At 45.5% G+C, this 15,103-nt stretch overlaps 2 protein-coding genes across 2 annotated transcripts; one reads left to right on the forward strand and one right to left on the reverse strand.

Moving 5' to 3' along the window:
* Positions 1-1,016: 1,016 nt before the first annotated feature.
* On the reverse strand, positions 1,017-5,510 carry LOC119288410 (probable leucine-rich repeat receptor-like protein kinase At1g35710). Its single transcript, XM_037568027.1, has 5 exons — positions 3,735-5,510; positions 2,318-3,236; positions 2,018-2,165; positions 1,717-1,833; positions 1,017-1,621 (listed from the first exon to the last, which is right to left on the reverse strand). Exons 1-2 carry the CDS (start codon positions 5,488-5,490, stop codon positions 3,100-3,102), a joined length of 1,893 nt encoding a protein of 630 aa, XP_037423924.1. The 5' UTR covers positions 5,491-5,510; the 3' UTR covers positions 1,017-1,621; positions 1,717-1,833; positions 2,018-2,165; positions 2,318-3,099.
* A 3,749-nt stretch (positions 5,511-9,259) lies between these two features.
* LOC119288411 (MDIS1-interacting receptor like kinase 2-like) lies at positions 9,260-12,743 on the forward strand. Its single transcript, XM_037568028.1, has 2 exons — positions 9,260-12,037; positions 12,186-12,743. Exons 1-2 carry the CDS (start codon positions 9,433-9,435, stop codon positions 12,539-12,541), a joined length of 2,961 nt encoding a protein of 986 aa, XP_037423925.1. The 5' UTR covers positions 9,260-9,432; the 3' UTR covers positions 12,542-12,743.
* The last annotated feature ends 2,360 nt before the right edge of the window (positions 12,744-15,103 follow it).

The following is a 15,103-nucleotide window of genomic DNA, read 5'->3' on the forward strand; positions in this document are numbered from 1 at the left end:
CCAATCTTTTACTCCTACGCACTCGGCGGTGAGGGCCAGCAGCACAGCAGTAGCAGGAGGGAGGCGATGGTGGCAGACAGCAAGGGAGGCAAGCAGCTCGGCCCTGGCGTCAGGCAGGGGTCGCGGGCGAGACTCCGGAAGGCTGCGAGCGACGCAGGGAGGAGGCGCTTGGGGCCAGCCATGGCAGGCGGTTGAGGCAGGGAGCTCACGAGTGTGAGAAGCGAAGGCAGGGAGGAAGGGAAAGGAGAGGTGGCAGGTGGTGATGGGGCTGAGAGAGAGAGAGCGTGAAATTTTCGGTAATTATCAGTCACTTTTGAATATGGTAGTTCAGTGGGACAACAACCCCTAATGTGGTACTCTCTCCATTCCCTTTTGTAGTGCGCAAAATTTTTCTGTAAAATTCCATAATGTAGTGCGCATTTGCAGCACTGAGCTCATTCGGACAAAAGTAACCCTTTGTTTGATTCACAGGACATGCAGCAGTACCCACGTGGGTAGGACAGACCTCATACATGCGAGGCTAGTTTAGTACAAACTGCAACTCCACCTCACTCCTTGGTATTGGAGCTGGAAACAATACGCACTACAAAGAGGAATAGAGGGAGTAGATTTTTGTCAAACACTCTTAATTTTCCACACGAAGATACAAATATTCTTTTTTGTTAACCAGATATTCAAGGCTTGGCATAGGAGTTCTCCCTCTACCTCCAGAAATTAGTTGGGCCTTGTACTCTTGTAAAGGGCCAATTTAGGGAATGCACCTTCGGCTCCGATGATATCATGGCAGTGGCGGCTTCAGGAATTGGCAACCGGGTATTCATGTGTATTCATTTTGCCAAAATCATTGTTGTTTTTCAAAAATTATCATTGTTTTGTCAAAATCAACACTGTTTTGTAAAATTCATCGGTATTCGCATGAGGACCGAAGAATACCCCTAGCGCCGCCCCGGTCATGGTGGCACCGGAAACCTTCCAAAGATATCACTCTTCACCAATGTGGATAGATAGCGAGGAAAGAAATAATCTGGTGAAACAAAGCCAGGTTTTTTTTACAGTGACTACAACGTACTTTCTGGTGAAACCAAACCAGGTTTTCGTACATACCAATGTGGAACAAATTGAATCTGCTTGGGAGGAATTGGATGTTTTTACATAGATACGCACCCTGTTATCACAACTGAGTGACAAACTCAGAGTGCAGCTTGAGTCATGAACCAGGCTTGCCCATCACCAACAGAGTAGTATCGGCTGCCACTGCCTCAACATTTCTTGTCTTACTGTGGAAGAGGGCCTTGTGGAGCGTATTCGACAAGGCCGAAGAGTCTACCTGGAGGCTGCCGATAAGATCCATCCTGGTACACAAGTCTAATATTCTCAGTTCTCAGGGCGACGAGTTTCAGTTGTGCAGCTTACACTGTTGGCATCTATTATGTTCACCATGATTTCTTGCAGCCAGGAGTCGACGTTAAAACCTTTGCCGAGGCCTCCCTGCTTCTGACACAGCCCCTGGAAGATTTCTTCAACAACATTTTCATCGTGGCGGTGATGTTATGTGCCTCGTTCAGCAGTCCTCAATTACTCGCTGGAATTCGGGTTCTAGAGTTCATGCATACAAGAGGATCTGGGAAGGAATAGGAGAGGAGGGGAGAAGGTGAGGACTGAGGAGAAGAGAGGTACAGTAGTCTGAATAAAACACACAACACCCACACTACGTACGCTTCAGGCTCTCTGATAAGTAGCGCCTGCTCTCCTTCATGTCTCCCAGGTGGCAGGCTCGTAGCGGTGAATGTGACAGGGCCGCTTCTTCTTTGGGCGCCACACTGGCTTGCCTTCCTGCTCAAGAGTAGCTCGGTCGCATTAGAGGGAGCAAATCATGACAGGTGAGCAAGTTAAATGCAAAAAACCATCAGAATAGCGGTCTCATTAGCACAAACAACCATAACTTTTCAATTATAAAAGCACATTGAATCTGTCTGCACCAGATCAGCAAGGTAGTAGATCAAGTTATAGTCTTCACCATATTTGGCCGTAAGGGTTTCTCTCAACTCAAATGCAGGCGTATCAATTTCAACAACACCGTCCTTGTCAAACAAATCAGTCATTACTGAAAGTGCACGCCGCCTTCACCTTGTGGCCATTTGATCGCCGCAAGAGTCACATGTTGCCTAGCAACGCAGCAGTAATGATAAACATTCAGACAGAAAAAGGCACTACAAAATTGAGTGGCTATTTATTCAAGAGATGCATGCTTCTGGAATCTACTACTCAACATAAGTAAACAACACCATGCTCAATATAATGGTTCATTGATTCATACCTTGGGAACTTTAGGCAATCTTCACCTGGCTAATTCACTGCTCTCCGTAGCTTTCTTCACTTTAGGACAAGTGCAGGGAGCAAGAGCAAACAACAGCGATAGCTTTAGCTTGGGGGGAATCCACGCGAAGAACGCTCTTTCCGTTCCCTAAGCAGCATTAATTAGCACAGAAGCAGTGGCCGAGCGGCGCTGGGGTTGCACATCGACCGTACAAGCTGCACGGTCAGTACCGGAGCATTGAGCCCGCGCCACCCCCCGGCACCTTGGAGAATGAGATCGCCCTAGGGACCCCGGCGGCCGCGAGCCGAGGTTGGAGGACCTGATCGAGTAGTTGGACGCGGCCGTCGCTTCGGGGACGGCCCAGGCGCGCCTCCTCGCAGGAGAGCGCGGCGACGACGTCGGTGGCGCAGGCGAGAGGGGTCGCGCGGCGGTCGAAGACGGCGGCGAGGGTGAGCGCGCCAGGTGCCGGCAGTGAGGACGAGCGCATAGGAAGAGGAGGCGGAGGTGGCCGCCGTGAGAATGAGCTTGTGCAGCAGCACCGCGGCGGGGGAGCTGGAGTCGTCGGAGGTGGGTCCGGCAGGAGGAGCTTGCGCAGGGGGTTGGTCCCCTGAGGGAGAGGAGAGGAGCAGCAGGAGGAGCCCGGAGGACGGTGCACCTTCTACTTCTTGTGAAATTTTCCCAAAAAGATAATTCTACAATATACTCTAAACTGTTTGTGATGAAATCTGTAAGTGTGTTGTTGCTAAGCTCTGAGTACTCTAGATTCAACAGCCAACCTACTCTCATGAAATTTGTCCAGAAAGTTGGTTCTGGCCAAAGTCCAATTTATAAAGGTGTCTCAGATTGCCAAAGCTATTTGGGATGGGACCTGTTAGTGAATTATTTCTAAGAGATAAAGACAATAAGTTGACCAAATAACCTAATTCTTGGGGAATGTAGCCAAAAAGTTGGTTATTGTCAAGGCACAAGATCTCTAAGTTGACCAAATAACCTAATTCTCGAGGAATGTGGCCAAAAAATTGGTTATTATCAAGGAACAATTGAGAGATGTTTGTGATATTGCCTAGGTGTTTTGGGATGGAACCTGTTAGTGTGTTGTTGCTAAGGTCCAAGTCCACGTTCTCAAGGTAACCTAGTTCTCGAGGGATGTGTCCAGAAAGTTGGTTGCTGCAAAGATACAAGGCTGTGATGGTCAAATTGCCTAGACTGTTTGGGATGGAACCTGTTAGTGTGTTGTAGCAAACAAACAACTTCTCTAAATTCTCAAGATAACCTAGTTCTCGAGGGATGTGTCCAGAAAGTTGGTTGCTCTCAAGATTCAAGGTTGCGAGTTTGGTCAAATTTCCTAGGTAGTTTGGGATGGAACCTGTTAGTGTGTTGTAGCAAAGCCACAACTCCTCTGAGTTCTCAAGATAACCTAGTTCTCGAGGGATGTGTCCAGAAAGTTGGTTGTTGTCAAGATACAAGATTGTGAGCTTGGTCAAATTTCCTATGCTATTTGGGATGGAACCAGTTAGTGCATTGTCACGAAGCTCCAAATCCTCTATGTTCACAAGGTGACCTAGTTCTTGAGGGATGTGTCCAGAAATTTGGTTTTGCGAAAGGCACAAGGTAGTGAGTTTTGTCAAATTTCCTAGGCTGTTTGGCATGGAACCTGTTAGTGTGTTGTACCAAAACGACAACTTCTCTAAGTTCTCAAGATAATCTAGCTCTCGAGGGATGTGTCCAGAAAGTCTGTTGAAGTTAAGATACAAGGTTGTGAGTTTTGTCAAATTTCCCATGCTATTTGGGATGGAACCAGTTAGTGCATTGTTACTAACCTCCAAATCCTCTAAGTTCACAAGGCGACCTAGTTCTTGAGGGATGTGTCTAGAAATTTGATTGTTGCTAAGAAATAAGATAGTGAGTTTTGTCAAATTTCCTATGCTATTTGGGATGGAACCAGTTAGTGCATTGTTACTAAGCTCCAAATCCTCTAAGTTCACAAGGCGACCTAGTTCTTGTGGAATTTTTCCAAAAAGTTGGTTACGATAAAGGTGTAAGGTGGTGAGTTTTGTCAATTTTCCTATGCTATTAGGGATGGAACCAGTTAGTGTGTTGCTACTAAGCTCCAAATCCTCTAAGCTCACAAGGCGACCTAGTCCTTGAGGGATGTGTCCAGAAAGTTGGTTGTGGTAAAGGTATAAGGTAGTGAGTTTGGTCAAATTACCAAGGCAATTTGGGATGGAACCTTTTAGCATGTTGCTGCGGAGATCTAAGATCTCTAACGACAACAACCGACTTAGTTCTCGTGGGTTTTGACCAGAAAGTTGGTTCACATTAAGGTACAAGGTAGTGAGTTTTGTCAAATTTCCTAAGCTATTTGGGATGGAACCTATCAACGTATTGTAGCTAAGGGCCAAGTCTTTTAAGTTGACCAAATGACCAAGTTCTCGAGGGATGTGTCCAGAAAGTTGGTTGCGGTAAAGGTATAAGGTAGTGAGTTTGGTCAAGTCAAGTACACTGTATGGGATTGAGCCAGAAAGATTATTATTAGACAAATCTAACCTAACCAAGTGCTTTAGGTGGCCTATCTCAGAAGGGATATGACCAACTAAGTGATTACCTGAAAGGTTGAGGGTCTCAAGATAAATCATGTTGCCTATGTGCCTTGGTATTTCACCGGAGACTTCATTTTCATGAAGCATTAAGGAACGCAATTTTGTGAGATTTCCTAGACCTAGAGGAATTGAGCCTGTTATCAGGTTGCCTTGCAGAAGGAGAGCGCGGAGCTCTCCGAGGACATCCATACTAGGAGGAATGCTCCCGGCAATGTGGTTGTCCGAGAGGTCGAGGTGTGTCAGGGTCCTCAATGCCGAGAAGTTGAGGGACTCTAGCGTCCCTCCCAGTCTCATCTCGGGCAAAGAGATGCCACTGATCACCGGCCGGCGCTGATGCCGATGCACACCGGTACCGCAAGTGATGCCACGCCAATTGCAGGGCGCTGCCGTGTTTCCCCATGAGTGCAGGGCATGCTGGCTTTGGTTGTCGAGGCTTGCTTTCCAGGCGAGGAGCGCTCTTACTTGTGCTTCGGGCACCGCTGCACGCGACGCAAGTGGGACGGAGGAGGCTATCATCATCAGTATGGTGATGGTGAGAGAGGCAAGCATTTTGGGTGGTGGATGCATATCCATGACTAGTTAGCTAGGCTGGATGGAATTGGCGCTGGTTCTGGTTCCCAGCGCTGATGGCATCACATTAAATAGCCGAGCGCACATCTATAGATATGTTAACGGAGAATACATGTCAAAGCAGAGGACAACCGTGGCCATGGAAGTCTGCAGAACCTGCCATGCTTGTTGGAGAGTACGCATGAATGTGACGGCCAGCCCAACTAATGGTCAAGTCGTTCGTGTCGGAACCATGTGCATACTGAATTGTGGATGGCTGCGTTGCATGTCTTACACGGCACAACAATGTTGTGCTAGCTTCCAAACATTCGATGTATACGTAGACCAAACCAGGCAGCAGAATGAGGGCTCTCGCTCTTGTTGCTTAGACAACGGCAAACTATAAATTTTATTACAGACTTCGAAGCATCCAAGACTAAGTTAATACTCCCTCTGTCTCATGTACTTCCTGTACACAAATATAAGACCTTTTAGATCACTACTTTTGTGATCGAAAAGGTCATATATTTCTTTAAAGAGGAAGTACTAGTTTGTATCGGTTAAGTGTATGATGCGACTGAACAAGACTATGAATCATTCAAGATTAAAATACTGTCTGTAAAAGATTCGCAGTCAGTCAGTATATATGATGCGGACATATGCAAGCCTTCCCGATTTTCTGCTCCCGGAGAAGCATGACCTGTGCTAGCTCTGCGCCTGTGCGGTGGAGAAGTAACCCTTTTTTTTTTCATTTCTTCACCGCACCATTACTAATGTATATAGACAGGAAGCAATAATGTGTTAAAATCATCTCACAGTATATGTTGCTCATAGTTTATCGATTTCATAGATAGGCTTACCAGTTGGTAATTTTACTAAGTACTCTACTTTTTACTCATTTATAATGGAGTGCCTAAAATTACTTAAATGTTCATGAAGCGGAATAATACAGCGCCACGATTTTTTTTCGCGGGCAACGACCGTCAAGTCGTGAACACAACCACGCCATCAACAATTTCACTAAATAGTCGAGCACACCTTTGTCGATGCCCGTCTAGAGTCTAGACCGTATGCAGACCGTATGTGAGTCTGCAGAACCTTCTGCGTGCCTGACGGAGAGTATGAATGAGAGTTACGGCCAGCTCAAGCTAGCGGTCAAGTCATTCGTGTTGGAGCAATGTGCATACCGATCTGTGGATGGCTGTGTTGCATCTCTCACACGGCAATATATGTTGTACATAGATTATTTCAACACTTTGGTGTATCGGAGGTGCTCATAGAAGTAGGGTGTGCGTGTGTTCGTTCATACGGATGAGTGTATGCGTGCATGTATGAGCGATTGCGTCTGTACTAATGTTCAAAAAAAGAAAAGCTCCAGCTAGCGGTCAAGTCATTCGGGTTGGAGCCATGCATGTGCATACCGATATGTGGATGGCTGTGTTGCATCTCTCACACGGCAATATATATTGTACATAGATTAACACTTCGGTGTATCGGAGGTGCTCATAGAAGTAGGGTGTGCGTGTGTTCGTTCATAGAGATGAGTGTATGCGCGCATGTATGAGCTGCATTGATGTTCAAAGAAAAAAAGCTCCAGCTAGCGGTCAAGTCATTCGTGTTGGAGCCATGCATGTGCATACCGATCTGTGGATGGCTGTGTTGCATCTCTCACACGGCAATATATGTTGTACATAGATTATTTCAACACTTCGGTGTATCGAAGATGCTCACAAAAATAGGGTGTATGTGTGTTCGTTCATAGAAATGAATGTATGCGCGCATGTATGAGCAATTGCGTCTATACTGATGTTCAAAAAAAAGAAGAGCTCCAGCTAGCGGTCAAGTCTTTCGTGTTGGAGCCATGCATGTGCATACCGATCTGTGGATGGCTATGTTGCATCTCTCACACGGCAATATATGCTGTACGTAGATTAACACTTCGGTATATCGGAGATGCTCATAGAAGTAGGTTACCCAGCCACGACCTCTTGCGGAAAGCTTCACCCAGCCACGAAGAGACGGATGGATACTCCATTGACCGGAAGCTTGCCTGTGCAGCCGCAAGCCATTATGGACTCTGGTTTGGTCGACCTTAGGCATCACTCTGGCCGGACGGTGCTATGATATGTAGAAGAACGGTAGGATTGGATGGGCACCGGCAGTGACCCAAAGGAACTCTTCGGAAGACCCTGTTTCGTTCATCCCGCCTTCAAACACCGGGCAGTGCGAAGACTTAAAGGAGGGAACGATTCTTGCGGGTAAAGTGTGCAAACCTCTGCAGAGTGAAGATCTAATCAATTAGCCGTGTCTCTGCTTACGGACAATTTGAGCCTCTGGAACTTGGAGTATTTCGGATATCTCAACACCGAACTTAATAATTAATTGAGGGGGTTATTTAATAATTGGGAATGAGACATTGGTTGGCGGAACCATCTCAATAACTACCAACATTTTGTAGTAATTGCAAACAAGTCCTTTGTTGTAGGGAAAATTGGCTTTTTCGCGAAACAATGAAACTTAGAGCCCCCCCAGCCAAATTGCATATAGTATTAGTAATTTTATTATTGTTCTCTCTTCATGACTTGCCGACATATTCAAAAATGCTGACCTATACGGCTGCAACGTCTAATGTTGCAGAGGAGTTTTCCGATCAGGAGTGAGGCTACGATCCACGCTTGGCAATTGCCCTATGGAGTCGGATGGACTCGCTATTCGTCTACGCTTCCACAGCTTTATTTAGTTTATTTCTCATGAGTTGGCCTTCGGCCGAATTTATTATCTTGTAATAAAGACTCGATATGAGAATCATGTAATAAATTCAGGTGCGATTGAACTTTGAATCTTTGCATCAATGTACTGTGTGTGCCAAGATGATCTTGGGATGGTACAGCTACACAGAGACTTGACCGATTTCGGGTCGGGTCGTTGCAATTTTTTTTCTATTTTAAACATTTTTTTTGCATTGAGTCATTTGAGCCCGGGAGCAGAAACGCCGCTCTCGAAAGACAGACCCTAAACAAATATCCAATTATGAGACCGGGCGCATATGCACCCTGTAAACAGTAAATTCAAAAGAAATACTTAAAAAAAATCCTAGCTCATGTTTGAGTGCATGAGGTTCGTGACAAATTCCAGCCCATTTGGATAGTTGAGTAGCTCTCGGCAAAAAAGAAAAAAAAATCGGTCCGAACAGTGCATAAACAGTAAACTTTTTCACAAACCCTATTTTTTCGTGTTGAGAGCTACCTAGATATTCAAATGGGCTGAAATTTGACACAGACATCACACACTCATGCATCGTTCACCCAAAAAATATTCAGACTGTTTCGAATTTTCTTTTACCTTTTTTCTATGAATTTGTTGTTCACTACTGGGCTAATCTGAGCTCGGGAGCCAAAACACCCCGTCCGGCAATAAACAATTAGTGTAGTGTTAAAAAACGTTTTACATTATGAGACAGGAAGTAGATAGTTATTTATCCTATTTATTTCATGGCGGGGCATACAGGACATGACAGGATGGATGCTTCTTGCTTGGCTGGTTTCCAACATAAGTCATCTTGCTGGTCTTGGGCAATTGGCATCTACTATGGCCGACCAACTGTGGAGGAGCCATGCTTCGCACACTTATTACGGTTGTTAGCCATAAATGGGTGCAGTTGGTCTTCGGTCTTCCCGCTGTTGTGGGGACTGGGAATATTGAGTCATTGTGTAGATTGAAGCTACTACAGTCATGGTTTGCTTTGGTTTCGACAACCATTGTTCGATCTAGCAGGGCTGAGAAGGAAGTTGCGGAGCATTTACCTGCTGAGTCAGACCTCTCTAGAGTCTAGGCTGCAGCAAAGCTCTACTAGTACGTAGTGGTATTAAATAGCCGTGCCAAAAATGCAAGCACCTCTCACAACGTCCACACACACAACCACCCGAAACATTTCCATCTAGCCAAAGTGATAGTCTCTCTGCGAGAATGCTCGCCTCTCTCGCCGTACTGCTACTGCTGACCACGGCCACCGCTGTTGCACAGACGCCGGGCATGGCCATGCTTAGAGGACAAGCAATGGCGCTCCTCCTCTGGAAAGCGAGCCTCAGCAACCAGAGCCAGCACACCCTGTCGTCCTGGGAGAACGCGTCGGTGCCATGCAGCTGGCGTGGCATCAGGTGCACGGTGCACCGGCGCCAGCACCGGCCGGTTATCATCGACATCTCTCTGTGTGGGATGGGGCTGCAAGGGGGGTTGGGGTTGCTCAACTTCTCTGCCTTGACAACTCTGACGCGCCTCGACCTCTCACACAACCACCTCGACGGGGAAATACCTCCTGACATTGGGGTCCTCTCAGAGCTCCAGGCTCTACTCCTGCAGAGCAACCAGATAAGTGGCTCGGTTCCACTTGGCAACATGAGTAGTAATCTTTTGACCCTCAACTTGTCAGACAATTACTTAGTTGGTCACATCCCTTCTGAAATAGGCCACCTCAAGTATTTGGTTGCTCTGGATTTGTCTAGTAATAATTTTTCCGGCTCAATCCCAAGAAGTGTAGGTGGTCTGGCCAACCTCACTACGTTGTACCTTTACCGTAACCAACTTTCTGGGGAAATTCCACAAGAAGTAGTTTATCTTGGGAAATTAGTGGACTTGCAACTTGGCTTTAACACACTCACAGGTCCCATTCCAAGAATTTTAAGTAATTTGACCAAGCTCACTATTTTACATCTTAGGAGCAATAAACTTTCTAGGCAAATTCCACGAGAATTAGGTTACCTTGTGAACTTAGAGTACTTGGCTCTTAGTGAAAACAGACTCTCAGGTTCCATCCCAAGAGGCTTAGGGAAGTTAACAAAACTCACCGACTTGTGTCTTCATCAGAACCAACTTTCCGGACCTATTCCTCAAGAAATTGGCAACTTTATGAGTCTAGTTAAGTTGGCCCTTGGTTTTAACAACTTCTCTGGTGCCTTGCCATCCGGGCTTTGTGCGGGTGGCCAGCTACAACATTTGACTGCTCCACAAAACAATTTAGTTGGACCCTTGCCATCAAGCTTGATAAGTTGCACAAGCCTGGTTAGGGTTCGACTTGAACAAAATAACCTTGAAGGAGACATCACGAAGATGGGAGCTTATCCAAATCTTGTCTATATTGACATCAGTTCAAATAGACTATTTGGTAAATTATCTCATCGTTGGGGTGAGTGTTGCAATCTTACCGTGCTACGTGCATCAAACAACAATATAACTGGGGCAATACCATCAAGCATAGGGAAATTGTCTCAGTTGGGGGTACTTGATGTTTCATCAAACAAGCTTGAAGGGTATATTCCACCAGAAGTCGGCAATATAACGATGTTGTTTAATGTGAGTCTTTCTGGTAACCTTCTCGAGGGTAATATGCCACAAGAGGTTGGATCACTAAATAATCTAGAGTATCTGGATTTATCATCAAACAACCTAACTGGCCAGATACCACAACCTCTGGAGCATTGTTTGAAGCTTCACTTTCTAAAGTTAAGCCATAATCGGCTCAATGGCACCATTCCCGTGGAATTAGGGATGCTGGTAAACCTAAAAGATTTGCTGGATCTAAGTGACAATTTGATTGATGGCGCTATTCCAAGCCTGTTAGGTGGTCTTAGTATGCTTGAAGCCTTGAATCTTTCTCACAATGCACTGAATGGCAGCATTCCACAATCATTTCTGGCCATGACTGGTCTCCAATCCATGGATGTTTCATACAACAAATTAGAAGGTTCAGTGCCGCAAACTAGATTCTATGAAGAAGCTCCAATCAAATGGTTCTGGCATAATGAAAAGTTGTGTGGTGTTGTCAAAGGTTTGACCCCTTGTGATCTTCCTCAAAGTAGGGGACAACAAACGAAGCATGGAGCTATTTTGCTAGCTATAATATCCGCTATAGTATTTGCTGTGATTGTCACGGCACTAGTAACATGGCAGTGCAAAAAGAATAAATGCAAGGCAGAAACTGCAAATGAAGTACAACAAACCAAGATGTTTGCCATCTGGAACTTTGATGGGGAAGATGTGTACAAGAAAATTGTTGATGCCACAAATAATTTCAGCGACACTCATTGCATTGGAACTGGAGGGACAGGATCTGTCTATAGAGCTCAGTTACCAACAGGTGAATTGTTTGCAATAAAGAAGATCCATATGATGGAAGATGATGATCAATTTAAACGTGAAATATATGCGTTGATGCATATTCGACATCGCAACATTGTAAAGTTATTTGGTTACTGCTCCGCTGCTCAGGGAAGATTTCTTGTGTATGAATACATGGATAGAGGAAGCTTAGCAACATCCTTGAATGATAAGGAAAGTGTAGTTGAATTGGATTGGACGAGGAGGTTAAATATTGTTCGGGATGTTGCTCATGCCTTGTCTTACATACATCACGATTGCTTCCCGCCGATTGTCCACAGAGATATAACAAGCAACAACATTTTGCTTGATACAGAGTTTAAAGCCTGCATCTCGGATTTTGGTACATCGAAGATACTAGATGTGGATGCATCTAACTGCACAAGACTTGCCGGGACAAAAGGATATCTTGCCCCAGGTATAACCATATCTCTATGTTGGTCAAATTAGTAATCTTATCATATTCTTGGAAACCACATGACGATTTGTCTCTTGTTTATAAATTATACATTATTGTATAACTGGGGGCTAGCAGAATTAACTCTCCCATGTTTATGTTTCTTCAGAGCTTGCATACACAACAAGGGTGACAGAGAAGTGTGACGTTTATAGCTTTGGAGTGTTGGTTCTAGAGTTGTTCATGGGACATCATCCAGGTGATTTCCTTTCATCCATGGATAACAACAACAGGGGTACACTACTTGAGAACTTGCTGGACACCCGGCTCCCGCACCCTGAAGCCAAGATCGGGAGTGAAATATTCCAGGTAGCCGTCGTCGCTGTTCGGTGCATAAACCCTGATCCATCACACCGTCCAACAATGCAGCAAGTACTCAAGAAATTCTCAACATATGAACAAACATGTTCTAATGATCTTGATTATCTCCATACAGCGATTGTCATCCCTGCCTGCTGGTCATAAATTCTCATTGGATTAGCACACATATATTGTTGCTTCTTCCATCTGGTCATATACAGTTGTATGTAGTAGGTCGTTTTAATTTGTGTGGTAGTAGTTTGTTTCTGCATTACCCTCGTGCCGTGTACTAGTACCATATACAGTTTGTAGCTGCTGGTTGGCATTAGCAACATAAATATTTCTGTGGAAGGCAGAGTTTCGATTATTTCTTGAAAATCATTACTGAATAATCCATTTTCATCCTCTAATGCTGTCCATGGAAGCATGCGTGCAAAAACAAACCCCCTGATGTTTATATGCACTGTTCACTTGCAGTGCATCTCCAACTAAGCCAATCACTACCTCGGTTACTTTCTCCCATTGGGACGATCAATATTGGAAATCTCCGAGTGGTCACAGGAGGAGGAAATTATTGCGGAGTGTGACGCTAGGTCGTTGGGGCTACGTCTTTAAGTTCTTTTCCAGAAAAATTGCCGACCCTAGCGAGCCAGCCGGATGGGACGATCGTCAGTCTTGCCCTAGTAGACACCATTGTGATTATAGTTTGGGTGAAAGCCGCGTGACACATTGGAAAAGGCGAGGCCTTTCCTGTTCGAACAGCCCACTAGCTTTCTTTGGTGCTGTTTACGGTGCAACAAATTGGAGCTGCTCCTCGGCTCCTCTAGGAGCATCTTCAAAAGACGCGCGAAGGCGCGGTGCGCTAAAAGCTTTTTACAACGCCAAAATAGCGCTTTTGCGCGCAGAACTACTCAGTTGCTTCACCAGGCGTCCTAAATTTTTTGTGCGCCAGCGTGCCGCTTCAGCAGCCGCTGTAAAATAGAGCGCATACACCCAGCCAGCGCACAAACAACACATACAAGATAATCTCAAACATCCAAAATATGAAAATTTCACACGAACAAGATTATCTCAAACATCACTGAGAAACATAGCATAGTTCAAATTCATAGCATAGCTCAAAATATGCAAAGTTCGCACAAACAAGATGATCACAAGCAAGTTCATGACAAACAAGTTCACACAAACGAATTAAACATGAACAATCATTCCTCATCTTCTTCCTCCTCGTTTGCCTCTTCCGATTCTCCGTTTCTTCTTCTGATTCTCCATCCTCTTGTTTGTCCTCTCCTTCATTGGAAAGTCAGACGGTGTTTGCACTATCAACAAAGGCATCATGCGAAGGCATGTGAGGCACACCGGAAGCTCCATGCCACCCATGCCTCCCGTAGGTGCTCCCATGCCTCCCATGAGAGACGCAAAACTCATGTCTCTCATGGGAACACCCATGGAAGCTCCCATACCTCCCATGAAAGCTCATATGCCTCCCATAGATGCTCCTATGCCTCCTCTCATAGGTGCTCCCATGCCTCCCATAGGTGCTCCCATGCCACCCATGGAAGCTCTGGTGCCTCCCAAGCCTCCCATGCCTCCCATGCTCATCATTCTTTTTTGCATCAAGATTTGATCATGGCAAAGGTTAATGTACTCCTTTTGCCTATCATCAAAGTTGGATGTGTCCATGAAGAATAAGTACTTCTCCCATTCCAATAATCTTGCTTGCTCCTCCATGACCAATTTTTTCTCCTCCAACTAGTAAAGCGGCCCGCTCGATGCGCGGGGTAGAACTTTATACTATTTAATAATAACATCATATTATCTAACTTGTGTGAAATAAAATTAGCGGCAACTTTATTGGTTTTGTTTTTTACAATATAAATTTATATTGCTTTATATTCATTTAGCATTATTCTATTTATCAATGAATATTGTTTTCAATGAAATTGCACACATCATGCTTCATGAAATGACTATTAGTTAAAATGGGCACGTGATACACTTTTTCATTGTCAATTTTATATTTTGGATCCATCAAAGAAATCACATAGATGGAAACATAAACTGTTGGGTTTCGTAGTAATTTCAAAAATTTTCCTACGCACACGCAAGATCATGTGATGCATAGCAACGAGGGGGAGAGTGTTGTCTACGTACCCAACGCAGACCGACTGCGGAAGCGATGACACGACGTAGAGGAAGTAGTCGTACGTCTTCACGATCCAACCGATCAAGCACCGAAACTACGGCACCTCCGAGTTCGAGCACACGTTCAGCTCGATGACGATCCCCGGACTCCGATCCAGCAAAGTGTCGGGGAAGAGTTCCATCAGCACGACGGCGTGGTGACGATCTTGATGTACTACAGCAGCAGGGCTTCGCCTAAACTCCGCTACAGTATTATTGAGGTATATGGTGGCAGGGGGCACCGCACACGGCTAAGGAATAGATCACGTGGATCAACTTGTGTGTCTTTGGGGTGTCTCTACCTCAGTATATAAAGGAGCCAAGGGGGGAGGGGGCGCCGGCCAAGAGAGAGAGGCGCAGGAGAGTCCTACTCCCTCTGGGAGTAGGATTCCCCCTCCAATCCTAGTCCAACTAGGATTCCTCGGAGGGGAAAAGAGGAGGAGGGGGCCGGCCACCTCTCCTAGTCCTAATAGGACTAGGGGAAGGGGGGGCGCAGCCCATCTAGAGCAGCCTCTTCTCTTTTCCACTAAGGCCCACTATGGC

Source organism: Triticum dicoccoides, chromosome 4A (assembly GCF_002162155.2).
Source record: "Triticum dicoccoides isolate Atlit2015 ecotype Zavitan chromosome 4A, WEW_v2.0, whole genome shotgun sequence".
In the NCBI taxonomy this organism is placed as follows: Eukaryota; Viridiplantae; Streptophyta; class Magnoliopsida; order Poales; family Poaceae; genus Triticum; species Triticum dicoccoides.

Excerpts from the sequence above, each read along its gene's own strand:
- LOC119288410 (XM_037568027.1), bottom strand. The coding sequence starts at position 5,490 with ATGGATATGCATCCACCACCCAAAATGCTTGCCTCTCTCACCATCACC. Across the intron at positions 3,237-3,734 it reads ACACATCCCTCGAGAACTAG|GTTATTTGGTCAACTTATTG; the intron begins GTTATCTTGAGA and ends CCCAAGAATTAG.
- LOC119288411 (XM_037568028.1), top strand. The coding sequence starts at position 9,433 with ATGCTCGCCTCTCTCGCCGTACTGCTACTGCTGACCACGGCCACCGCT. Across the intron at positions 12,038-12,185 it reads AAAAGGATATCTTGCCCCAG|AGCTTGCATACACAACAAGG; the intron begins GTATAACCATAT and ends ATGTTTCTTCAG.